Source organism: Salvelinus alpinus, chromosome 29 (genome assembly GCF_045679555.1).
Source record: "Salvelinus alpinus chromosome 29, SLU_Salpinus.1, whole genome shotgun sequence".
Classification (NCBI taxonomy): Eukaryota; Metazoa; Chordata; class Actinopteri; order Salmoniformes; family Salmonidae; genus Salvelinus; species Salvelinus alpinus.
Window position 1 is genome coordinate 23,537,705 of NC_092114.1, and position 26,272 is coordinate 23,563,976.

Here is a 26,272-nt window from a genome sequence, read left to right on the forward strand (position 1 = left end):
CACACAATACCCCGTAATGACAAAGTGAAAAAGAGGTCCAGAATTTTTTTCAAATGTATAAAATTAAAAAATTAAAAACGTATTTACTTAAGTATTCAGAAACTTTGTTAACAGTTAACTTACAGTGCATTCAGAAAGTATTCCGAATACCTTTTCCACATTTAGTTGCGTTACAGGCTTGTTCATAAATGTATTAAATAAGTAAAAACGTCCTCAATCTACACACAATAGCCCGTAATGACAATGCGAAAACAGGTTTCTGAAATGTTTGTGAATGTATTAAAAAACAGAAATAGCTTGACATAAGTATTCAGACCCTTTGCTATGAGACTCGAAATTAAGCTCAGGTGCATCCTGTTTCCATTGATCATCCTTGAAATGTTTCTACAACTTGATAGGACTCCACCTGTGGTAAATTCAATTGATTGGGCATGAATTGGAAAGCCACACACCTGTCTATATAAGGTCCCACAGTTGATAGTGCATTTCCGAGCAAAAACCAAGCCATGAGGTTGAAGGAATTGTCAGTAGACCTCAGAGACAGGATTGTGTCGAGGCACAGATCTGGGGAAGGGTACTAAAAAATGTCTGCAGCATTGAAGGTCCCCCAGAACACAGTGGCCTCCATCATTGTTGAATGGAAGAAGTTTGGAACCACCAAGACTCTTCCTAGAGCTTGCCGCCCAGCCAAACTGGGCAATCGGGGGAGAAGGGCCTTGGTCAGGGAGGTGACCAAGAGCCCGAAGTTCCCTCTGACAGAGCGCTAGAGTTCCTCTGTGGCGATAGGAGAACTTTCCAAAAGGACAACCATCTCTGCAGTACTCCACCAATCAGGCCTTTATGGTACAGTGGCCAGACGGAAACCACTCCTCAGTAAAAGGCACATGAGAGTCCGCTTGGAGCTTGCCGAAAAGCACCTAAAGACTGAGACCATGAGAAACAAGATTCTCTGGTCTGATGAAACCAAGATTGAACTCTTTGGTCTGAATGCCCAGAGTCTGGAGGAAACCTGGCATCATCCCTACGCTGAAGCATGCTGGTGACAGCATCATGCTGTGGGGATGTTTTCAGCGGTAGGGACTAGCCAGGATCGAGGGAAAGATGACCGGAGAAAAGTACAGAGAGATCCTTGATGAAAACCTGCTCCAGAGCGCTCAGGACCTCAATCTGGCGCGAGGAATCACCTTCCAACAGGACAACGACACTAAGAACACACCCAAGACAACGCAGGAGTGGCTTCAGCACAAGTGTCAATGTCCTTGAGTGGCCTAGCAAGAGCCTGGACTTGAACCCGATCGAACATCTCCGGAGAGACCTGAAAATAGCTGTGCAGCAACGCGACCCATCCAACCTGACAGAGCTTGAGAGGATCTGCAGAGAAGAATGGGAGAAACTCCCCAAATACAGGTGTGCCAAGCTTGTAGCGTCATACCCAAGACGACTCAAGGCTGTAATCGCTGCCAAAGGTGCTTCAACAAAGTACTGAATAAAGGGTCTGAGTACTTATGTAAATGTGATAGTTTTTTTTATTTTGAATAAATAGGCTTTTTTTCTTCTTCTAAAAACCTGTTTTGTTTTGTCATTATGGGGTATTGTTACAACCTTACTCAAATGTACCAAAATTTGGAAAAAGTCAAGGGGTCTGAATACTTTCCGAATGCACTGTATGTGGATTTGGGGGTTATACTTTGCACTATACTTGTCAGACCTTCTGTTGATTTTGTTCATTTCAATTTATTAGTTAAGCCGTGTCAACCGTCCAATATGCATGAGAAAGAGTCACAATATGAATCAGAATGTGCCTCAACGTTTCACTTACTGCTTCATGGCGATGATTTGGGAGTCTATGGTCTCCTGCTTGCCCTTTATGTGCTGCACGTTGGTCAGGATTTTCGAGACATCGTCTGAGCTCATCTTAAGCTCATCATGTTTAACATTGGACACCTGAGGAAAGGGAGAACATGACGAAATGGTTAACGCAAACTGTTAAAGTGAGGCGGGAAAGAGATAAAAACGAGCCTTCAGTGTAGGCCTTGGCCCCGACTTGAACCCTGAGGGATAGACAATGGAAACACAATGAAAGTGTATGATTCGGTATTCAGTTTTTAGCCTGAACTGGTCAGTTGGCCCGAGGCAGACTATATCAAGGTGCAGATGGAAACAGCAGTAAATCAGTGGACTGAGCGGAGCAGAAAGTGACTGCATTAAAGGGTCCTGCAACGTCAGATTACGAGCTCCCTGGCCTGCTTTCTCTAATCCACCCATCCCCAGATGGCAGGCTCCACAGAGACCACTAGATTAGCTCAATCTGTCCCAGGAGTGGAAGGGAGCAGAGAAAAAAATCAGGCCAAGCAGGCCATGCACTGGGAGCATATGCTGTCGGTCTGACATGCTGTCTGTCTGAGGAGCATCCCAATAGATTTCTCTATGAGGAGTTTTACTGAGGCTTTCCATCTGTGTTTTCTACAGGGAGTTGGCTACATAGTTCTGACTAGAAATGTAACATATTTGTAATACTTTCTTACATAATATTGTTTGGGCTATGTAAAGCCTATTTAAAAAGACTGTTCGGAGTTGAGTATGAAGAAGGGCATGATACATGAATCAGAAATATCATGATGATCAACTTGATCATTTTGCACTTACATTGGTAACTTTACGTTTGATATTTTCCAGCAGATGCTCTTGTCCGCGGAGGAAGTAGGGATGCTGGAATTCAGTGTCGTCCTTCTCAGGCTTCACCAGGCCGCCCTGCTCAATGTGAACTACTTTGCGGAAGCCATCTGTAGAAAGAAAAAAACAACACAGTTTTGGCTAAGACATACTATTCAATTTCTAGAGATACGAGGAACTTACATAGGCAAATTTCAGAAACAAAAAATACAGGCTGATTTATAGGTCACTGTATGCAATCATATCCTCCTAGCCTTTTCAGTCTTAATAAATAACATGCAAGTGGATTACATAACCAAAGATACAAAAAAAGCAAAAGGATTTCAGTAAAAAAGAAAAGAAAACGTGGTTACATCTATCTCAACTTCTGAGAAATTGCCTCTAATAAAATAATAATCTGCAGAATCTACCGCACACCCAAAACCGATAAGTGAAGGTTCTGGGGACAGAATGCTAAACTGGAGAAACATAAAAAGTATAAGCAAATCAAACGAAGCTACTATAAAGATTTCATTGCTATGCCTAACGTATTAAATACATGAATGACAACTCACACATATTGAGCTGGCGCACAAAGCTGGCCATGTTATTGTGTTTAAAATACTTGGGAAGCACCTCCTTGGAAAATCGGCACTGATCAAACACATGGAAGCTGTTGCCATTCTGTAAAGGAAGAACAAGAACAGTTAAAGAAATAATCGCACAACCCCAGTTTACCGTAGCTAGGCCCTATGTACTGAGAATGTACTAAGAATCAGGTTAAGCTGCCTTGGGTGGCTTACAACAAAGCTAAACAACATTGGGTCTGATAAAGTCTCTAACTAAACTCTGTGACTATGGCGAGTCTCTGGCAATGGTTTACAGGTTGAATCATTATGAAATACCACATTGGCAATGTAAAGAGACAAAAAGAACCCTCTGAAACCTATAAAGGCAGAGCATTCCAATACCTGTAGTGATATTCTAATTAGTAGGTCAACATGTAATTGATTTATTTGAACATAACCTGAATATTCTGGGGACATTCAGACAATCTGGGAGGGCATCATGATGCAATGAGGGCTGAACTAGTGGAAAAGTGAAATAGTCCAGTGTAGAATAATAGAAGTGTTTTGCCTGAATGTTAGTTTGTTATTTAGCTATCTATTCATTTTTAGGAAATGGATGCTGAGAGAAGTCAGCTGCTTGGATCAGAGGCCATGAACATATAGGAGGCCTTTGGATAGACATGAGAGGCTGCATCAACACACGCAGGGTTTTCTCCTACCCAGTATGCTAGTTAGAGATAACATCCCTAAAAAGGGTTGCAAAGGGAGGTTATATAACTGAAAACATTCTAAGTTTACCAGTAAACTACCAGCATTTCGGTAGCTTTCAAGTTTTTTGGGGAAATTTTATTAAAATGGCTATTTTGGATACTTCAGATTATCACAGGCGTCTAATTGATTCTGGCCCTCTGTGTGGCCTTATCAAATGTAAAATATGTAATAATCTAATAACATGATTTTAAAACTGTATGACAAAGCTGTAAAATATTATCCTAAATATAAACAACCAACTTAGTGAATACCATTGGTGTTTAATATGAGGCTTTTAGCATGAAATATCCTTGTTTATATATATTTTTTTACACACTTATTTGACCATGTCAATATGTCTTTGTTGTTAATGTTTTGGTGCCAAAGTCAATCGTTGGAAGAGCGGTAGAGTTAATTGAAAATAATGCTATGGTTGATTAGATGCTTTTTTCATTCATTATTATATTTTCTCTTGAACCGTTTGGTCTATCCCAGCGTTTACCAAACTTGGGTGATGTGGGGTCGCCTGATTTGAAAATGGGATCGCGAGAGAAACTACGGGAAAAATATAGAATAATTGAACCAGGGTCACATCAGTAACCTCCGGTAGCCGCTAGATGCAGTTATAATAAACAGAGGAGTTTCTGTTTTCTTCCTACAAATGTGGCTCAGTCTTTTGAATGGTTTAAGATACAAAATATTATGACACCATCACAGGGGGGTTGGAACCATGCAGTTTATTACCTAAATGAAATAATTTGTGATGAACTTCACAGGGTGGTGAAAGTACACCGTGTTCTTGATGCTCATTTCCAATGAATATCGAAGGTCTGATTCTGGTGGCATGCTTGACTGCTGTTTGACAAATACAAATATTTGCATGAATTATCTCATAATGTAGACTAGACTACCCACAGAGTATCTGCAAACTGTTGGTTAGAGTGCAGGTGCCAAGACCAGAGGAGGCACATTTTGCTATTTAACGCAACAGTTTGTGAGAAATTTATAGGTAGAGTTGAAAATGTGATAGAAACACATTGAACTTTAAATTTTCATGTACGGAATAAAATGTATGTAAAAAGGTACATTTTGTGTGCACTGTCATCACACTGATTTTTATCTGCAACAAGTCAGTTTGGTGGAAACGCACCATTGGTGGGAAACGAAGCCTATTTTCTATTTTCTTTATTAGTATGTTAGTATGACATTGGAAATATGCACATTCTCCCACCAGACATGCGTTTCCATCAAATTGAGTTGTTGCGGATAAAAGGCTGTGCGTGATGACCTAGTGCACATAAAAATACCTTTTGCAGTTAACTTACAGCGCATTCGGAAAATATTACAAATACCCTTTCCACATTTAGTTACGTTACAGGCTTGTTCTAAAATGTATTTAAAAAATACCTCCTCAATCTACACACAATACCCCATGATGACAAAGCGAAAACAGGTTTCTGAAATGTTTGTGAATGTATTAAAAAACAGAAATAGCTTGACATAAGTATTCAGACCCTTTGCTATGAGACTCGAAATTAAGCTCAGGTGCATCCTGCTTCCATTGATCATCCTTGAGATGTTTCTACAACTTGATTGGAATCCACCTGTGGTAAATTAAATTGATTGGAGATTAATTGGAAAGCCACACACCTGTCTATATAAAGGTCCCACAGTTGACAGTGCATGTCCGAGCAAAGACCAAGCAATGAGGTCGAAGGAATTGTCAGTAAAGCTCTGAGACAGGATTGTGTTGAGGCACAGATCTGGGGAAGGGTACCAAAAAATGTCTGCAGCATTGAAGCTCCCCAAGAACACAGTGGCCTCCATCAATCTTAAATGGAAGAAGATTGGAACCACCAAGACTCTTCCTAGAACTGTCCGACCGGCCAAACTGAGCAATCGGGGGAGAAGGGCCTTGGTCAAGGTGACCAAGAACCCAATGGTCACTCTGACAGAGCTCCAGAGTTCCTCTGTGGAGATGGGAGAACCTTCCAGAAGGACAACCATCTCTGTAGCACTCTATTAATCAGGATTTTATGTTAGTGGCCAGACAGAAGGCACTCGTCAGTAAAAGGCACATGACAGCCCACTTTGAGTTTGCCAAAAGGCACGTAAAGACTCTCAGACCATGAGAAACAAGATTCTCTGGTCTGATGAAACCAAGATTGAATTATTCGGCGTGAATGCCAAGCATCACGTCTGGAAGAAACCTGGCACCATCCCTACGGTGAAGCATGATGGTGGTAGCAAATCAAATCAAATCAAATTTTATTAGTCACATACACATGGTTAGCAGATGTTAATGCGAGTGTAGCGAAATGCTTGTGCTTCTAGTTCCGACAATGCAGTAATAACCAACAAGTAATCTAACCTAACAATTCCACAACTACTACCTTAAACACACACACAAGTGTAAAGGGATGAAGAATATGTACATAAAGATATATGAATGAGTGGTGGTACAGAACGGCATGGCAAGATGCAGTAGATGGTATAGAGTACGGTATATACATATGAGATGAGTACTGTAGGGTATGTAAACATAAAGTGGCATAGTTTAAAGTGGCTAGTGGTACATGTATTACATAAAGATGGCAAGATGCAGTAGATGATATAGAGTACAGTATATACATATGAGATGGGTAATGTAGGGTATGTAAACATTATATTAAGTGGCATTGTTTAAAGTGGCTAGTGGTACATTTTTACATAATTTCCATCAATTCCCATTTTTAAAGTGGCTGGAGTTGAGTCAGTATGTTGGCAGCGGCCGCTAAATGTTAGTGGTGGCTGTTTAACAGTCTGATGGCCTTGAGATAGAAGCTGTTTTTCAGTCTCTCGGTCCCTGCTTTGATGCACCTGTACTGACCTCGCCTTCTGGATGATAGCGGGGTGAACAGGCAGTGGCTTGGGTGGTTGTTGTCCTTGATGATCTTTATGGCCTTCCTGTGACATCGGGTGGTGTAGGTGTCCTGGAGGGCAGGTAGTTTGCCCCCGGTGATGCGTTCTGCAGACCTCACTACCCTCTGGAGAGCCTTACGGTTGTGGGCGGAGCAGTTGCCGTACCAGGCGGTGATACAGCCCGACAGGATGCTCTCGATTGTGCATCTGTAGAAGTTTGTGAGTGCTTTTGGTGACAAGCCGAATTTCTTCAGCCTCCTGAGGTTGAAGAGGCGCTGCTGCGCCTTCTTCACAACGCTGTCTGTGTGGGTGGACCAATTCAGTTTGTCCGTGATGTGTACACCGAGGAACTTAAAACTTTCCACCTTCTCCACTACTGACCCGTCGATGTGGATAGGGGGGTGCTCCCTCTGCTGTTTCCTGAAGTCCACAATCATCTCCTTTGTCTTGTTGACGTTGAGTGTGAGGTTATTTTCCTGACACCACACTCCGAGGGCCCTCACCTCCTCCCTGTAGGCCGTCTCGTCGTTGTTGGTAATCAAGCCTACCACTGTAGTGTCATCCGCAAACTTGATGATTGAGTTGGAGGCGTGCATGGCCACGCAGTCGTGGGTGAACAGGGAGTACAGGAGAGGGCTCAGAACGCACCCTTGTGGGGCCCCAGTGTTGAGGATCAGCGGGGTGGAGATGTTGTTACCTACCCTCACCACCTGGGGGCGGCCCGTCAGGAAGTCCAGGACCCAGTTGCACAGGGCGGGGTCGAGACCCAGGGTCTCGAGCTTGATGACGAGTTTGGAGGGTACTATGGTGTTAAATGCTGAGCTGTAATCGATGAACAGCATTCTCACATGGGTATTCCTCTTGTCCAGATGGGTTAGGGCAGTGTGCAGTGTGGTTGCGATTGCGTCGTCTGTGGACCTATTGGGTCGGTAAGCAAATTGGAGTGGGTCTAGGGTGTCCGGTAGGGTGGAGGTGATATGGTCCTTGACTAGTCTCTCAAAGCACTTCATGATGACGGAAGTGAGTGCTACGGGGCGGTAGTCGTTTAGCTCAGTTACCTTAGCTTTCTTGGGAACAGGAACAATGGTGGCCCTCTTGAAGCATGTGGGAACAGCAGACTGGGATAAGGATTGATTGAATATGTCCGTAAACACACCAGCCAGCTGGTCTGCGCATGCTCTGAGGACGCGGCTGGGAATGCCGTCTGGGCCTGCAGCCTTGCGAGGGTTAACACGTTTAAATGTTTTACTCACCTCGGCTGCAGTGAAGGAGAGCCCGCAGGTTTTGGTAGGGGGCCGTGTCAGTGGCACTGTATTGTCCTCAAAGCGGGCAAAAAAGTTGTTTAGCCTGTCTGGGAGCAAGACATCCTGGTCCGCGACGGGGCTGGTTTTCTTTTTGTAATTGTTGATTGACTGTAGACCCTGCCACATACCTCTTGTGTCTGAGCTGTTGAATTGCGACTCGATTTTGTCTCTGTACTGGGACTTAGCCTGTTTGATTGCCTTGCGGAGAGAATAGCTACACTGTTTGTATTCGGTCATGCTTCCGGTCACCTTGCCCTGGTTAAAAGCAGTGGTTCGCGCTTTCAGTTTCACGCGAATGCTGCCGTCAATCCACGGTTTCTGGTTTGGGAATGTTTTAATCGTTGCTGTGGGTACGACATCGTCAATGCACTTCCTAATGAACTCGCTCACCGAATCAGCATATTCGTCAATATTGTTGTTGGACGCAATGCGGAACATATTCCAGTCCGCGTGATCGAAGCAGTCTTGAAGCGTGGATTCAGATTGGTCGGACCAGCGTTGAACAGACCTGAGCGCGGGAGCTTGTTGTTTTAGTTTCTGTTTGTAGGCTGGAATCAACAAAATGGAGTCGTGGTCAGCTTTTCCGAAAGGGGGGCGGGGGAGGGCCTTATATGCGTCGCGGAAATTAGTATAACAATGATCTAGGGTTTTTCCAGCCCTGGTAGCACAATCGATATGCTGATAGAATTTAGGGAGTTTTGTTTTTAGATTAGCCTTGTTAAAATCCCCAGCTACGATGAATGCAGCCTCAGGGTGTGTGGTTTCCAGTTTACAAAGAGTCAGATAAAGTTCGTTCAGGGCCATCGATGTGTCTGCTTGGGGGGGAATATATACGGCTGTGATTATGATTGAAGAGAATTCCCTTGGTAGATAATGCGGTCGACATTTGATTGTGAGGAGTTCTAGATCAGGTGAACAGAATGACTTGAGTTCCTGTGTGTTGTTATGATGATCACACCACGTCTCGTTAATCATAAGGCATACCCCCCCGCCCCTCTTCTTACCAGAAAGATGTTTGTTTCTGTCGGCGCGATGCATGAAGAAACCAGCTGGCTGCACCGACTCCGTTAGCGTCTCTTGAGTTAGCCATGTTTCCGTGAAGCAGAGCACGTTGCAATCCCTGATGTCTCTCTGGAATGCTACCCGTGCTCGGATTTCATCAACCTTATTGTCAAGAGACTGGACATTGGCGAGTAGTATGCTAGGGAGTGGAGCGCGATGTGCCTGTCTCCGAAGCCTGACCACGAGACCGCCTCGTTTGCCCCTTTTACGGCGTCGCACAGGGTCGCCGGCTGGGATCAGATCCATTGTATTGGGTGGAAGGCAAAACACTGGATCCGTTTCGGGAAAGTCATATTCCTGGTAGGAACGATGATGAGTTGACGTTAATCGTATATTCAGTAGTTCCTCCCGACTGTATGTAATGAAACCTAAGATTACCTGGGGTACCGATGTAAGAAATAACACATAAAAAAACAAAATACTGCATATTTTCCAAGGAACGCGAAGCAAGGCGGCCATCTCTTTTCGGCGCCGGAAGTACTCCATCATCATGCTATGGGGATGTTTTTCAGAGGCCGGACTGGGAGACTAGTCAGGATCGAGGGAAAGATTAACGGAGCAAAGTACAGAGAGATCCTTGATGAAAACCAACTTCAGAGCACTCAGCAGGACCTCATACTGGGGCGAAAGTTCACCTTCCAACAGGACAACAACCCTAAGCACACATCCAAGACAACGCAGGAGTGACTTCGGGACAAGTCTCTGAATGTCCTTGAGTGCCCTAGCAAGAGCTCGGACTTGAACCCAATTGAACATCTCCGGAGAGACCTGAAAATAGATGTGAAGCGACGCTCCCAAATCCAACCTGACAGAGCTTGAGAGGATCTGCAGAGAATAGGAGAAACTCCCCAAATACAGGTGTGCCAAACTTGTTGAATCATACCCAAGAAGACTCCAGGCTGTAATCACTGCCAAAAGTGATTCAACAAAGTCATGGGTAAAGGGTCTGAATACTTATGTAAATGTGATCAGTTTATTATTTTGACTAAATTTGCCAACATTTCTAAACATATTTTTGCTTCCTCATTATGGGTTATTGTGTGTAGATTTTCAAATAAGGCTGTAATTTAACATGTGGAAGAAGTCAAGGGGTCTGAATACTTTCCCAATGCACTGTGTGTACAGAATAAAAATGATAAACTAATGCATTTCCAACACCTTTTAAAAATTTATGATTTTCCCACAAAAAAGGTTACATTATATAGCGAATATGCCCACTGTAGTATTAGCACATGCACTCTAGCCAACAGCTCGCAGACACAGTGCATGTATAGTCTACATGATGAGATTATGTCAAACGGCAGCCAAGCCTAGATGATCATGTCACCAGAATAAAACCCTCAATGTTTATTGGAAAGGGGCATCATGCTCATCACCTTGCACTTTCACCTTCCTGTGAAGTTCATCATTTAATCTGTAGCCTAATAAACTGCATGCTTTCCCAACGAGTCATAGTGGGAGGACCACACATGCCATTGCGTGACTCCAAATTGACTTCGATATGATGGATATTATCAGCCCATAAGAGTTTTCACTGACATTTCTCACATAATACATTTTTCCGACAAAAAGATTCCACCTTCTCTAGCCTATTTTGTTTTGTCGCCAGTGGCAAAGTTCACCTACAAATGTTTCCAACAGGCCTTTGGCAAAAAATGATATCTGACATGTACTTTAGTAGCATAAAGATTGGATGGACACCTAGTTAATTATGCTTTTTTTCCTACACAGAAGATAATACAAAATGATTGCCTGATAACGTCCTAATACATTTGATGAATTTCAGTCACTTTCAAACCATAGCTACTTCCTTCAGATTGAAATACTGTCAAAAGTACTGTCAGACTGATTTGCAATTATGTCATAGTCCCAATTAAAAAAGTAAACATTGGCCGTTGATTACGTCGCTTTTTATTTAACACGGTGGGGTAGCGAATATAAATATATATATAAATAGTTGCTAGCAATGTCTGGGAAAAGGCTGTCAAATTGCCACACAGACAATGCAACGGCGGCATGATACACATATTCATCATCCATTTCTCAAATTGGTTATAGAGCCACACCCCCCTTTTCTCACACCCCCTTTTCTCATAACCATGCTAGCTAGTTTCAATGAATGTGTGGTTTTTGCATGGCTGTTTGACACACACATCGACCGCTAGTTACGGTGTCCAGAGTTCCCCAAATTAGCTGGCTGCAGACAAGGCTTGCTAACATAGCTAGCCAGCTAACGATAATTGATACCCAGCAACAGCTGAAGCTTGGAATGACCAAAGCACCGGCCACGAAACTCCCCTGGCAATTGCTGCCCAGACAAACGTGTCACCTTCACATTTTACCAAATTAAGTTGGCTAGTTAACTAGCTAGCTGGTTAGTAACATCTTTCTGACTCAGTCCAACCAACTCATATAATCTGGTTAGCAAGCTAGCTACCAAGGCTAACTAGCTAGTTGGCTAACTGATGTGGTTTATCATATAGTTAGCTAGATATAGTTAACGGTGTATGTGTTTAATTATGTCCCGCTAGTTAGCTAACATATTGAATGACATATAACGTTAGCTAACAAATGTATAGAAAGTGAACCAAGTCGATATACAAAGTAAGGTGTCCAGCAGCTAGGTAGTAGGTTAGTTAGCATTAGTAACGTTCGCTAGCTAACTCACTGGGCTCCAGCAGATTAGAGGATCGGTGTCAGGATCCTCAACAAGAGTCCAAAGTTTTGTGAGAAATGCAGGTACGTTATTCCCACTGACAACGACCCCAACAGACCCACCAACGTGAAACTCCATTATCAACGAAAATGACAAGAATCGCTTGAAAAGTTGATAAACTCCCAAAATAGCCAACAACAGGGGATGAGAACTCCAGAGAAAAGCTCATCCAAAACACAGCGCAATCTTTGCTGTAACAACTATACAGTTTCTTTTGGAAATTCTCCTTATCTTAACACAAACAAAAATATTTCGAAGACTTTTAGCTAATTGAGAAACTATTATAAGTGGAAGTATCCATCAAATCGACAAATCTAAACAACTGCGTAGAGAAAGGCCATTGCACAGGCGCATGGTGGTCGCCATTTTGTGACCTCATCAGGGAGGAAAACAATTATCCACCAAAGACAACCAAAGTGTCATGAATTAAATGCCAAAATAGTACTAATGTTGATTATATAATATAATAACACAAGATGAAATAAAATATATGAAATACACAAAAATTTACCTTTAAACTTTGTCCTCCAATTTTTTCAGACCCTATACATTTGCAGCATATTTACGGTAATTAATTTGAGCTATAACATTATGTAATTATCTACTATGAAATAATTACAGACGCATGTTTTTAATCACTTTAGAAAATTGCAGTTTTAAAACGCTCTCAACTTTCAACTTTGACCTCTTGCGGAATCCCACATGGTCGGCTGTTGATGTACAAGAAGCATGCCTACTGTAACTCTAGAATCGCAGAAAAACGGCACCATGAATAAAGCTAAAGTAAAGAGTGCGAAGAAAAGAGTTGCTGAAGAGGACAATGACCAGGTAAGAAAAATATTTCTGAAATGTATATTTGGTATTAAAAAGGGTAACGTATTGCTAACCAGCTAGCTAACGTTAGTTATGTAGGGAAATGTGGATGTGCAAGCTCAAACGCCGCAGGTTTTCCAACAACTTTTTTTTGTCAATCACCCCCAGATGTATTAGCTAATAAAATAAGTACAATGTTTTTGTATAAACAGTAACTAATGGACTGTCTCACCTAACAAACATGCTTGCTGCACAGTCAGTATAGTTCATGATGAGCCAGACCCCTACATTTGGGTTGTCGGACTCACATGGGGTGACTGTCTTAATGCTATTTCCCTAGAGTTGGAAATTGTGTGATAGCAGTGTAGTAATTGGAGCGTTTGTGTGTTAACTCTTACTTCCATCACATTCCCTTTTTCCATAGGGATTTTATGCCTGATATGTTAGGATATCAAATAAAATGTTTTGTCCGTGCAGATTAACAGTGAAATTCTTACTAACGGGCTGTTCCCAACAATGCAGAGAGAGAGAGGGGGGGGGGGGGGCAATAACACAAGGAATAAATACACAATGAGTAACGATAACTTGGCTATATACACGGGGTACCAGTACCACGTCGATGTGCAGGGGTACTAGGTAGTTGAGGTAGATATGTACATATAGGAAGGGATAAAGTGACTCAGCGACAGGATAGATAATAAACAGTAACAGCAGCATATGTGATGAGTTAGTCAAATTGTCTGGGATTCGTTAACTATCTATTTATCAGTCTTATGGCTTGGGTAGAAGCTGTTCAGAGTCCTGTTTTTCCCAGACTTGTTGCATCAGTACTGCTTTCCATGCGTTAGCCGAGAGAACAGTCTGTGACTTGGGTGGCTGGAGTCTGAACATTTTTATGGCTTTCTTCTGACACCGCCTGGTATAGAGATCCTGGATGGCAGGGAGCTTGGCCCTAGTGATGTACTGGGCTGTACACACTACCCTGTTTAGCACCTTATGGTCAGATGCCAAGCAGTTGCCATGCCAAGCAGTGCTGCAGCAAAGTTCAGATGCTCTCAATGATGCAGCTGTAGAACTTTTTTGAGGATCTGAGGGCCCACGCTAAAACTTTTCGGTCACCTGAGGGGGAAGAGGCGTAGTCGTGCCCTCTTCTTGACTGTTGTGTGTGTGTGTGTGGACACAGAGAAACTTTAAGCTCTCAACCTGCTCCACTACAGCCCTGTGGATGGGGGTGTGCTTGGCCCTCCGTTTCCTGTAGTCCATGATCAGTTCCTTTTGTCTTGTTGAGGGAGAGGTTGTTGTCCTTGCACCACACAGCCTACAGTGAGGTGGTCAGTGACCTGGCAGTCGCGTCGTCGGTGATCAAGCCTACCACCGCTGTGTAGTCGGCAAACTTAATTATGGTGTTTGAATCCTGTGTGACCATGCAGTCGTGGGTAAACAGAGATTCCATGAAGGGACTAGGTACGCACTACTGAGATTTTGTTGCTTAGGCCACCCCCAGGAGGTGAGGGTATCAGGATGTCCAGGATCCATTTGCAGAGGGAGGTTTTTAATCCCAGGGTCCTTAGCTTAGTGATGAGCTTGGATGGCACTATGGTGTTGAACGCTTAACTGTAGTCAATGAACAGCTTTCTCACATAGGTGTTTGATTTGTCCAGATAGTAAAGGGCAGTGTGGTTTGCAATAGAGATTGGGTCACCTGTTGATCTGTTGTGGCAGTATGCGAATTGGAGTGGTTCCAGGGTGTCTGGGTTGATTGTGTTTGAGCCATGACCAGCCTGTCAAAGCATTTCATGGCTACAGATGTGAGTGCTTCAATATCGCCCGATAGTCATTTAGACCGGTTACCTTGGCTTTCTTGGGCACAGGGACTATGGTGGTCTGCTTGAAACATGTAGTTATTACAGACTGGGTCAGGAAAAGGTTGAAAATGTCTGTGAAGAAACTTTCCAGTTGGTCAGCGCATGCTCTTGAGTAGGCAATCTGGTAATCTGTCTGGTCCTATGGTCTTTTGAATGTTCACCTGTTTAAAAGGTCTTACTCACATCGGCTACGGAGAGTGTGGTCACCCGGAACAGCTGGTGCTCTCATGCATGGTTGCCTGCACCTGCCCGCCCGTCCAACATCACTACTCTGGACGGTTCTGACTTAGAATATGTGGACAACTACAAATACCTAGGTGTCTGGTTAGACTGTAAACTCTCCTTCCAGACTCACATCAAACATCTCCAATCCAAAGTTAAATCTAGAATTGGCTTCCTATTTCGCAACAAAGCATCCTTTGTTGCGAAATAGCCTCCAATACCCTACTCAATAAATTGGATGCAGTCTATCACAGTGCCATCCGTTTTGTCACCAAAGCCTCATATAATACCCACCACTGCGACCTGTACGCACTTGTTGGCTGGCCCTCGCTTCATACTCGTCGCCAAACCCACTGGCTCCAGGTCATCTACAAGACCCTGCTAGGTAAAGTCCCCCCTTATCTCAGCTTGCTGGTCACCATAGCAGCACCCACCTGTAGCACGCGCTCCAGCAGCTATATCTCTGGTCACCCCCAAAACCAATTCTTCCTTTGGCCGCCTCTCCTTCCAGTTCTCTGCTGCTGGAACGAACTGCAAAAATCTCTGAAACTGGAAACACTTACCTCCCTCACTAGCTTTAAGCACCAGCTGTCAGAGCAGCTCATAGATTACTGCACCTGTACATAGCCCATCTATAATTTAGCCCAAACAACTACCTCTCCCCCTACTGTATTTATTTATTTATTTATTTTGCTCCTTTGCACCCCATTATTTCTATCTCTACTTTGCACATTCTTCCACTGCAAATCTACCATTCCAGTGTTTTACTTGCTATATTGTATTTACTTCGCCACCATGGCCTTTTTTTGCCTTTACCTCCCATATCTCACCTCATTTGCTCACATTGTATATAGACTTATTTTTCTACTGTATTTGTTTTACTCCATGTGTAACTCTGTGTTGTTGTATGTGTCGAACTGCTTTGCTTTATCTTGGCCAGGTCGCAATTGTAAATGAGAACTTGTTCTCAACTTGCCTACCTGGTTAAATAAAGGTGAAATAAAAAATAAATACAAATGGTTCAGTGTTGCTAGCCTTAACGTGAGCATAAAAGGTATTTAGCTCGTCTGGTAGGCTCACGTCACTGGACAACTAGCGGCTGGGTTTCACTTTATAATCTGTGATAATAGTTAGACCCGGTGTAGTAGGATTTGATCTTGGTACTTTATTGATGGGTCCACTAGCCACTGTGACAGGTAGATTTAAAAATATACCAGCCACCCGGATATCTTACCAGCCAAAATATTTGCTTCTATAAAAAAAAACGATGAGCGGTCTTTGTAATGTTTCTTGAACAATAAATGTATTACTAGTAAAATGTAATGTGGTATATTGTTTTAGTCTTTTAACCAAAATATCACAGATGAGACATGTTCACCACAGGAGGCTGCTGAGGGGAGAATGGCTCATAATATTGTCTGGAACGGAGCAAATGGAGTTGCATCAAACAGCTGAACCATGTATTTTATACAATTCCACTTATTCCTGCACCAGTCAATACCACAAGCCCGTTCTCCCCAATTAAGGTGCCACCAACCTCCTGTGCTGTTCACCTACCACTTTTAATAGCACTACGACTGTGTAGCTTCTTCTCTTGGTGTAGCCAGCCTATTTTTCTCTGGTAAAATGTACTTTAAGACATTAGGAAATGTAGCTGGCTACATTATTTCTATAATAGACTTAATCATTAGAAATGATAGCGTTGCACTTATGTTGTCATCTGATGAAAATGAAGCTATTTTCTGCCGAATGTGTTGCAGTAATGTATTTTCTGTGAAGGAAAACTATAGTTGCACGTCCCTGATCACTATATTGAAGCAAAAAAAGACTGTTGTACTTTCAATATAAAACGCGACCCCTGTCAATACACAGCTGGACACATCTGCCCCCGCTTTCTCCTGTTGTGCTTTTTAAAAACCAACCCGTGACTAGCTCAACTGTGCGGGAGTACTAAGTATGTATATGCTTCATAACCCTTTGATGCGTACGATCACATATTTGTGATCATTGTTGAGTGGTCCCTGCAGCGTACGATCTCATGTGATTGGAACAGTGGCAACACAACGTACAAAGCAACAAATGTGTCTAAACACCATTGTTGTCTGAACAGCATCTAAATGTGTTTTTGCACTGATGGAAAATAAAGGTCTTAAACTTTATTCCTCAATTTGACCTTTTATTGTAAAAGATAAATGTGAACTTCAACATCCAAGCATCACACGGAACACATCCACAGCCAAACTCATTCCAGAAACCAGTCTAAATAACAGGTTGCGCTGACAAAAAACAAAACGTAAGTTAGCGACCTAACAGCTAGACTAGTTTACAATATACCATATCTCTGGTGAGCACAAGAAACAAATGTAATGTTGTTTAGAAAAGAAATGCGTGTCAGATAAGCTAACAGCAGATAAATTCTTTATGATGGCTGCCATGTTTGACAAGCGAAAACTCCCTAATCTCAGAATGCCGCATTCAAAACAACTGGGAACTCAGAAATTTCCGACTTCATTGATTTCAAAGCCACTGGGAACTCCGACTAGGGGAAAATAGATTTGAATGGTCGTCCAACTCAGAATTCTAACTCTGGGCCTCTTTCTAGAGCTCTGACTTTCCGATCACTGATGTCATGATTTTACCTTGTATTTTTCAGAGTTCCCAGTTGTTTTGAACGCGGCATAAGACGCAAATAAACAAAGTCAAAGATGGCTGCGCCTATTGCCCGGAAAATATAAACTTAATTTGGCCACTTTTCAGCATATTAAAAATCTGCATGAGCTTGTTAGTGTCTACAAGAACCGGAGCACATGACTTGACAAGTTGTTTACAGTTTTTGACCAATCACAAAGCAAATAAAATGTTATCATCACTCAAATACAAGCCTTGCCAGGTTGCCAGATTTGGTTGAAACCATATTTTTGTGTGTGTGGGGGGGTCATTTTCTTTGGGGGTGTTTTAAGTGCATTGGGGGGGTAGAAATGGGGGGAAGGTGTTGTGGGGGGATATGATGGTTGAAATATTACTATGATGGGGTGATTTATCAAATGGGGGGCAAACACAGGAGAAGTTTATAATCTAAATAAAACCCCTGGAAAGGAGGTCTGAGCTAGCAACCCAGAGTAACCATAGTTAAGTTTCTGTCAGGATTGACAGAAACTTAACTCTTGACAGACACTGATAGCCATTGAGTATAGCGACGATGTCCGATTTCCAAAGAAAACGACTCGCTGATGAGGATAAATAAATATTTAGTCATTCTGATGAAGAATCTGTGTATGAGAGTGTGTCGGATCAATCAGATAGTGATGAGGAATATCTGTTCTCCCCCCAAACCGTCTGGACTGTGAGGAAAATGGTGCCCACCCCAACCTTGAAAGAAATGAACATCCCTCACCTCCCCAAGATGCTGGTGCTTCTGTCAATCTTGTGGGCTGTGAGGAAGAAGAGGTTAAAGTTGAGGAGGATGGTCCCCGCTGCTGGAGATCCTGTCACTTCACACACCATCAGAGATAGACTTCAATGACACCATGTCTGGCATACAAAGCACCCTGCCTAGAGTCACAATGTTTTAAAATGTTCATTGATGATGAATTGGTGGAGAGTGTGGTGCAGGAAACTAACAGGTATGCCCATTTTTATATTACAGAAAGACCCAAGGCTCTCTTCAAATTTATCAAAATTCTGAATGCTTTTAGCCCACTAAATATTCATATTTGTTTGTAGGTATTCTCGTGAACTGAAAGAGAAGACTGCCCCTGGCGTAAAAGGGAAGCTCTCAAAATGGGTGAACACTACCATCAGTGAAATGTATACCTTCCTGGTCACGATGCTGCTGATGGGGCTAGAGAAGGGCTCTGTGAGGGACTACTGACCCCATGCTGCAGACCCCCTTTTCCCCCCAACCCTTTACTCCCAGGACCACTTCCTTGTCTTGCTGAGAGCGCTCCACTTTGAACAATGCCACTGCCAACAAAATGAGGAATGTCCTGGGCAGATTCACCGGGGCTTTTGGAAGAGTGTTTGTTCCTCACAAGGTGCATTGATGAGTGTCTCATGGTTTGGAAAGGAAGGTTTGCATTCCGCCAATGCATCCCATCAAAGTGCCACAGATTTGGAGGCAAGTTGTTTGTTTTATGTGACTGTCTGACAGGATATATATATAGGACCTGGTCATCTACACCGGTGCTACCACAGATAAGTTATTTTGGCATATCTGGATCAGTGTTGATCACAATTCTGCAGCCTTACCTCAAAGGGGCACACTGTATTTGTGGGCAACTGGTTCAGTAGCCCTACGCTTTTGAGTGAGAACACAGGGGCCTGTGGCACAGTGACATCCAACAGGAAGGGGATGCCAATATTCGTAAAATGCGTGAGGTGTAGTTTCAAACAAACAGGGAGATAATGGCAGTGAAATGGCACAACAAACACGACGTCTATGTTCTGTCCACTGCACACCTCCTAATATGTTGGACACAAGAAAATGACTGTCACCTGAGAGGAAAATGAAGCCAGGCTGTCTTGGAGTACAACAAGAAGTTGGGAACAGTTGACAAAGTGGACATGTAGAACTGTTTGCCAGAAAAGCCCCTTAAATGGTACAAGAAGCAATTAAAACATTTTAATAGCTCTCCCCAACGGCCACGTTGTCCCCCGGCAGGTCACAGGACAGGTGATCTCCTACCTGCAGTACAGGATAAACCTGATGCAGCAGCTCCTTGAGGACCACCACACTCCTCGTCCTTCTGCTGGGGGCCGGCCTGCCTCTGACAATCCTCTACGCCTCACTGGACGCCACTTTCCAAGGGATGTTCCTCAGACCGCCCTGCAAGGAAAAAGCATGAGGCATTGCAAGATCTGTCTACAGTCTACCTGATGTTGACCAAGTACATCTGTGAGCTATGTGATACAGCCTGGTGTGCAATTCCTTGCTTTGGCAAGGACCATTTGATTGATTTGACCACACCCTTAAGCACTATTAAGTGGAAAGTAGGCTGATAGTGGCTGATACAATTGTTGCTTTATGTTGATATTTAAAATTAAATATATTTTTTATTTTTTTTATATACAGTGGGGAGAACAAGTATTTGATACACTGTCGATTTTGCAGGTTTTCCTACTTACAAAGCATGTAGAGGTCTGTAATTTTTATCATATGTACACTTCAACTATGAGAGACGGAATCTAAAACAAAAATCCAGAAAATCACATTGTATGATTTTTAAGTAATTAATTTGCATTTTATTGCATGACATAAGTATTTGATACATCAGAAAAGCAGAACTTAATATTTGGTACAGAAACCTTTGTTTGCAATTACAGAGATCATACGTTTCCTGTAGTTCTTGACTAGGTTTGCACACACTGCAGCAGGGATTTTGGCCCACTCCTCCCTACAGATCTTCTCCAGATCCTTCAGGTTTCGGGGCTGTCGCTGGGCAATACGGACTTTCAGCTCCCTCCAAAGATTTTCTATTGGGTTCAGGTCTGGAGACTGGCTAGGCCACTCCAGGACCTTGAGATGCTTCTTACGGAGCCACTCCTTAGTTGCCATGGCTGTGTGTTTTGTGTCGTTGTCATGCTGGAAGACCCAGCACGACCCATCTTCAATGCTCTTACTGAGGGAAGGAGGTTGTTGGCCAAGATCTCGCGATACATGGCCCCATCCATCCTCCTCTCAATACGGTGCAGTCGTCCTGTCCCCTTTGCAGAAAAGCATCCCCAAAGAATGATGTTTCCACCTCCATGCTTCACGGTTGGGATGGTGTTCTTGGGGTTGTACTCATACTTCTTCTTCCTCCAAACACGGTGAGTGGAGTTAGACCAAAAAGCTCTATTTTTGTCTCATCAGACCACATGACCTTCTCCCATTCCTCCTCTGGATCATCCAGATGGTCATTGGCAAACTTCAGACAGGCCTGGACATGCACTGGCTTAAGCAGGGGGACCTTGCGTGCGCTGCAGGATTTTAATCCATGACGGCGTAGTGTGTTACTAATGGTTTTCTTTGAGACTGTGGTCCCAGCTCTCTTCAGGTCATTGACCATGTCCTGCCGTGTAGTTCTGGGCTGATCCCTCACCTTCCTCATGATCATTGATGCCCCACGAGGTGAAATCTTGCATGGAGCCCCAGACCGAGGGTGATTGACCGTCATCTTGAACTTCTTCCATTTTGTAATAATTGCGCCAACAGTTGTTTCCTTCTCACCAAGCTGCTTGCCTATTGTCCTGTAGCCCATCCCAGCCTTGTGCAGGTCTACAATTTTATCCCTGATGTCCTTACACAGCTCTCTGGTCTTGGCCATTGTGGAGAGGTTGGAATCTGTTTGATTGAGTGTGTGGACAGGTGTCTTTTATACAGGTAACGAGTTCAAACAGGTGCAGTTAATACAGGTAATGAGTGGAGAACAGGAGGGCTTCTTAAAGAAAAACTAACAGGTCTGTGAGAGCCGGAATTCTTACTGGTTGGTAGGTGATCAAATACTTATGTCATGCAATAAAATGCAAATTAATTATTTAAAAATCATACAATGTGATTTTCTGGATTTTTGTTTTAGATTCCGTCTCTCACATTTGAAGTTTACATATGATAAAAATTACAGACCTCTACATGCTTTGTAAGTAGGAAAACCTGCAAAATCGGCAGTGTATCAAATACTTGTTCTCCCCACTGTATATAGAAAATTGTAAAATGTATTGAAATGTATGACTTGAGATGTTTGTTGGGGGGGGGGGAATGTTCCAAAAATATGTAACATGTTTGTTTACCTGAAATAAAATACTCTGTTTGACTCCTGGGTTCTATTTTTGAAATAAAACAGAACAAGAAAAGTATGTAATCAACTTTTGTTATTCCTTGATTTATAATGCATTCTTGCAATTTTTTTAATCATTTGGCCAAATGGTTGTTGGCTAGGAAAAATATGATTTGATTATTTACATCGTATCATTTTCACTAGCCTACAACCTTTAGGCTAGTCTAGACTACTTTAGACTTGAGCACGATTTTAGTTGTTACAGTACATTGACTTTTCCTAGGAATATACTGTATAGTTTGTAATACTTGAAGTTTATACAAATGTAACCACGTTTTGGAAGGGGAGCGATAGCTGGTCCACCCAAATAACACTCAGCCCGTAGATGGCGCCAAAGCATAAACCTAGATAATCCTGTCTAGCTACATAGTTTACGAAAACCCATTATATCTACAACCTCGCTTCACTCGTGCCACGGTCTCTGCATACAATATAGCTGATTACTTACACGCACGCACCATTCAATCTGATCACCCGCACAAACTAACTCACTTTGTTGCTTACATGACTTTGTCCAACACCCTGTTCTCATTGTCCTCCGCCTCGACCAGGCTAAAACCTATCCAAGCCATAATACTCACCGTATTTGATGAGAAATATCTTCCTCGCTTGATGACGAGGCAGGCATCTGTAGGCTACATGTCTAGTGGTGATAATACGTTGACATGGTGATGTAGCCTCGTTTTTCCAGGATAGAATACATTTTAATGTATTTTTTTAAAGGGAAAAACGATTTAGTATGCCAGCCTTTCCCGGCCTTAGCCATAGTCGCCATATGTAATACATGCTCATACCCCGCTATCACTTTGTATGCCACTATTGTATCAAATACACCAAATTTAGCGGCTCAGGTTTCCTGCCCTCAAACATGCTAATACCAAAGCCTCTTTCAGATAATACATGTAATATAGATTATAATAATAATTATACAATTATCAAGGGGTGCAGAGAATAGCGGCAAAATGCAACAATCAAATTCAGATCAACAGCATAGAATTCTGGTACCGCGTGCAAAAACCTGCGCTGTAAGGGCCGTTATTAATATTTTTAGACTGGGTGGTTCGAGCCCTGGATGCTGATTGGCTGATAGCCATGGTATATCAGACCGTCTACCACGGTTATGACAACTTATTTTTACTGCTCTAATTATGTTGGTAAACCATTTTATAATAGCAATAAGGCACATCTGGGGTTTGTCACATATGGCCAGGTAAGATGCAATCCAAGAGTGTGCATAGCCTGAGACGCCCTGCCCTGAGAGGGTGGAGAGGAGGATCTGATGGTTCACGGTGTTGAAGGCAGCGGATAGATCTAGGAGGATGAGAACAGAGGAGAGCGTCAGCTTTGGCTGTGCTGCGAGCCTCTGTGACACATGAGCAGTCTCTGTTGAGTGACCTGTCTTGAAGCCTGACTGGTTAGGGTCAAGAAGATTGTTCTGAGAGAGATAACGAGGAAGTTGATCAGAGACCGCACGCTCAAGTGTTTTGGAAAGAATAAGGGATAGGGGTCTATAGTTGTTGACATCTGATGAGTCGAGTGTTGGTTTCTTGAGGAGGGGAGCAACTCTGGCCATTTTGAAGTCAGAGGGGACGCAGCCAGTTGTTAGGGATGAGGGAAGTGAGGAATGGGAGAAGGTCTCCAGAGTTGGTCTGGAGGAGGGGATGGGGTCAAGCGGGCAGGTTGTCAGTCGGCCAGACCTCACTAGTCGAAGGATGTCATCTGGAGAGAGAGGTGAGAAGTAGGTCAAGGCATAGGGTAGTTGTGTGAGTTAGACCAGTGGACTCAATAGGCTGAGTGAATGAGTAGCGGATGTCATCATCCCGGCCGGCTAGGGAGTGCCTAGCCGGCCGGGGGGTTAGGTAATCCATAGGCCTAATGGACAAAAATGAATGACCACTTTATTTCCATTGGACAAACTATATACACAAAAGCAAATACCACCGAATTGGGCAACACTGCTAGTCGTAGGATGCAGAAAGGGAGGAGAGTTGGGTCAACGAGGCAGAATCAGGAGACAGGACGGAGAAGGATTTAGCAGAAGGGAGAGATGCGATTGTGATGGTGTATGACCATCTGGGTTGGTGCTGAGTGGTTGGGGTTGGAGGAAAGGGAGACAGAAAAGGAAACAAAGTACTAATCAGAGACCTGAATTTGGGTTGCAGTGAGATTAGTAGATGAGCAGCCGCTAGTAAAGATTAGGTCAAGCGTATTGCCTGCCTTGTGAGTTGGAAGGGATTGGGGAAAGTGTGAGGTCAAGAGGCAAGGAGGGGAAAGAGAGTTGGAAAGACGTCGGGAGGTTGAAGTCGCCAAGTACAAAGAGAGGTGAGCCTTCGTCAGGAAATGAGCTTATCAAGGTGTCAAGCTTATTGAGGAACTCTCCAAGGGCACCTGGTTGGCGATAGATGACGACAATGTTAAGCTTGAGTGGACAAGTGACAGCATGGAATTCAAATGAGGAGATGAGGTGAGAGAGGGAGAAAAGAGAAGAACATCTCAATTTAGGAGAAATGAGTAGACCTGTGCCACCACCGTGACGACCAGATGGATTATGAGAGAAACTAGTCAGATGAAGAAAGAGCAGCTGGAGTAGCAGTGTTTCCCCCGGTGTGATCCATGTCTCCGTCAGGGCCAAAAATCAAGGGACGGAAGGGCTGAGATGAACTCAGCGTTCTTGACCGCAGATCCAAACGCTGCCAGAGACCCGGAATTCCATATGGGTTGTTGAACAGTGTCGGAAGTCAATCTCTCTTGTTTTCACACAGCAAAGACCTTGTAGTCGTCAGCCACTAAGCCTTGGTAAAATACTCCAAACCAGAAGGTGGCAGTAGCGTTGTTTGGCAATGAATGTCCGTGTGTGTTGCTTTATGATCTAGTCAATGTTAGCTGTGCTATTGTTGTAGAAATCCATTGTTGATACTAGCTAGTTGGCCACAGCTATATAACTAGGTAACAAGATTAAAATGTAAATCACTCTACATTATCGCATACAGCCCCTCTACATTTTGAGCTAGCTGGCTAACGTTAGCTAAATGGTTAGCATGATTCGCTAGCTAGATAGCTGTTGTGCTAGCTAGGTAAAGTAAAGACACTGCATTGATTCTCGGCAGCCAGCTACAGGCAGCTGCTTCATGAAAACAAATCCATTGTGATGTAACGTTAATTATGTTACTAGCTACACTGGCCAGATGGCTAGCTTGGCAAAGGATTTAGTGTGACTGCCTTGCTCAGTTGGCAGGCTAGCTAACAAATAAGCTAGTGCACATTATCAAACCTAACAAAAAATATCCTTCAAGCACACAATTCCTTAGCTAGATGTAAAACATATAAGGACTTGCTCTAGAAAAAGGGGTATTATGCAGCTCTATTGTTTCTTAGAACAATTCTGATTAAAAGGGGGTGAATTAGAACGGTAAAAGTGACTTTAAAAAATATATATTATTTCAATTTTTTTTGAATTGTCACTCCTGTCAGCTCCCCCACGTGGAGGTTCGTGCTCTCTGATTGGCTCAAAGTCAATTTGTCGGCCACTGCCGAGCATTGTGATACTACAAGTAGAAGCGTCAGGTTTGTCAGTAAACAGCAGTAACGTCTTTTGTTCTAACAAGAGAAGGAACGGCTCCTACGTAAGATTCTCTGTGTTTCATGCTTTCCAAGACTGTATGATTTTAAAGGGTATATGTGAGCAATGACTTGTTGTATAGTGACATTGTTGGTCATAGGGTAAAATCCCTATGGAAAAAATGTATGAGATGGAAGGACGAAAGAAAGTGACACACAAACGCTCCATTTGCTGCACTGCTATTACACATTTTCCAACTCTAGGGTCATTGACCTTCCCAAAAAATAACTGAGACATCTTCATCCCAAGTAAGCCTGATTTACGAACTCAAATGGCACAGAGAATTCGGGGCGGTAGCTCTCTAAAAGTTGCTGGCCTCACACCAATACACTCAGATAACAGCCAGCCAACCCTTGTCAGTGTTGATATCCTATGTCGGGTCGTGTTATATAACGAAGAAACTGATTTTGTTTCTGCAACCTCCCAGAATCTCAATCCGACATTCCAAAATGTAGACCGCTGTCTTTGCAAATTATTTTCTAACCAGTAGTATATCAATTATTCTCAGATTCGGGGTGGCCTTTGAATAGTGTTAGCTCAAACAGTGCATATGACCTAAACTTTTGCCCCTGCTCTTTTGATTTTAATGTGATATCGATATGATTAACAAAATAGTGTTGCGTTTACCTTTCAGTGTTGGCAACCGACTTGAAACAAAATGCAACATTACAAAATGTAGCTGCTGCGGTCTTCTACAAGTCCTCTAGATTCTGTGTGGTTTTTCGGTATTGTTAGTTTAAACATGACTTGCAACCTGACTTGATTGCAACGTGTTATCGGTATGAGTGATGGATAAACAAGTATTGCCACTTGTCAAACCAACAGGGTTTTTGGTGCATATGCAGTTTATCTGGTGAGAAATAATAATACAAGTAATATGATTAGTATTGTGGCACATGAATGTGTTGGTATTACATTTTATGTTTGTTTTCAATTTATCACAAACTGTTTCTGCATATTGATTATTGATTTGGACACTTCAAT

At 43.0% G+C, this 26,272-nt stretch overlaps 2 protein-coding genes across 6 annotated transcripts in view; one reads left to right on the plus strand and one right to left on the minus strand.

The window, feature by feature from the left end:
• LOC139559333 (heat shock factor protein 1-like) overlaps positions 1–12,317 on the minus strand; it is a 35,595-nt gene extending 23,278 nt beyond the window's left edge. For all 4 annotated transcript variants that reach the window (XM_071375256.1, XM_071375255.1, XM_071375254.1 and 1 more), the window contains exons 1-4: positions 11,907–12,317; positions 3,228–3,336; positions 2,647–2,783; positions 1,820–1,944 (exon numbers count right to left, since the gene is read on the minus strand). In XM_071375256.1, the coding sequence (XP_071231357.1) occupies positions 1,820–1,944; positions 2,647–2,783; positions 3,228–3,336; positions 11,907–12,032 (497 nt within the window). In that variant the 5' untranslated portion in view covers positions 12,033–12,317. The remainder of the gene's footprint in view (positions 1–1,819; positions 1,945–2,646; positions 2,784–3,227; positions 3,337–11,906) is intronic.
• Positions 12,318–12,629: 312 nt separating this feature from the next.
• The window catches only part of LOC139559336 (ribosome biogenesis protein bop1-like), a 121,622-nt gene continuing 107,979 nt past the window's right edge, over positions 12,630–26,272 (plus strand). For both annotated transcript variants that reach the window (XM_071375258.1, XM_071375259.1), the window contains exon 1: positions 12,630–12,782. In XM_071375258.1, the coding sequence (XP_071231359.1) occupies positions 12,684–12,782 (99 nt within the window). In that variant the 5' untranslated portion in view covers positions 12,630–12,683. The remainder of the gene's footprint in view (positions 12,783–26,272) is intronic.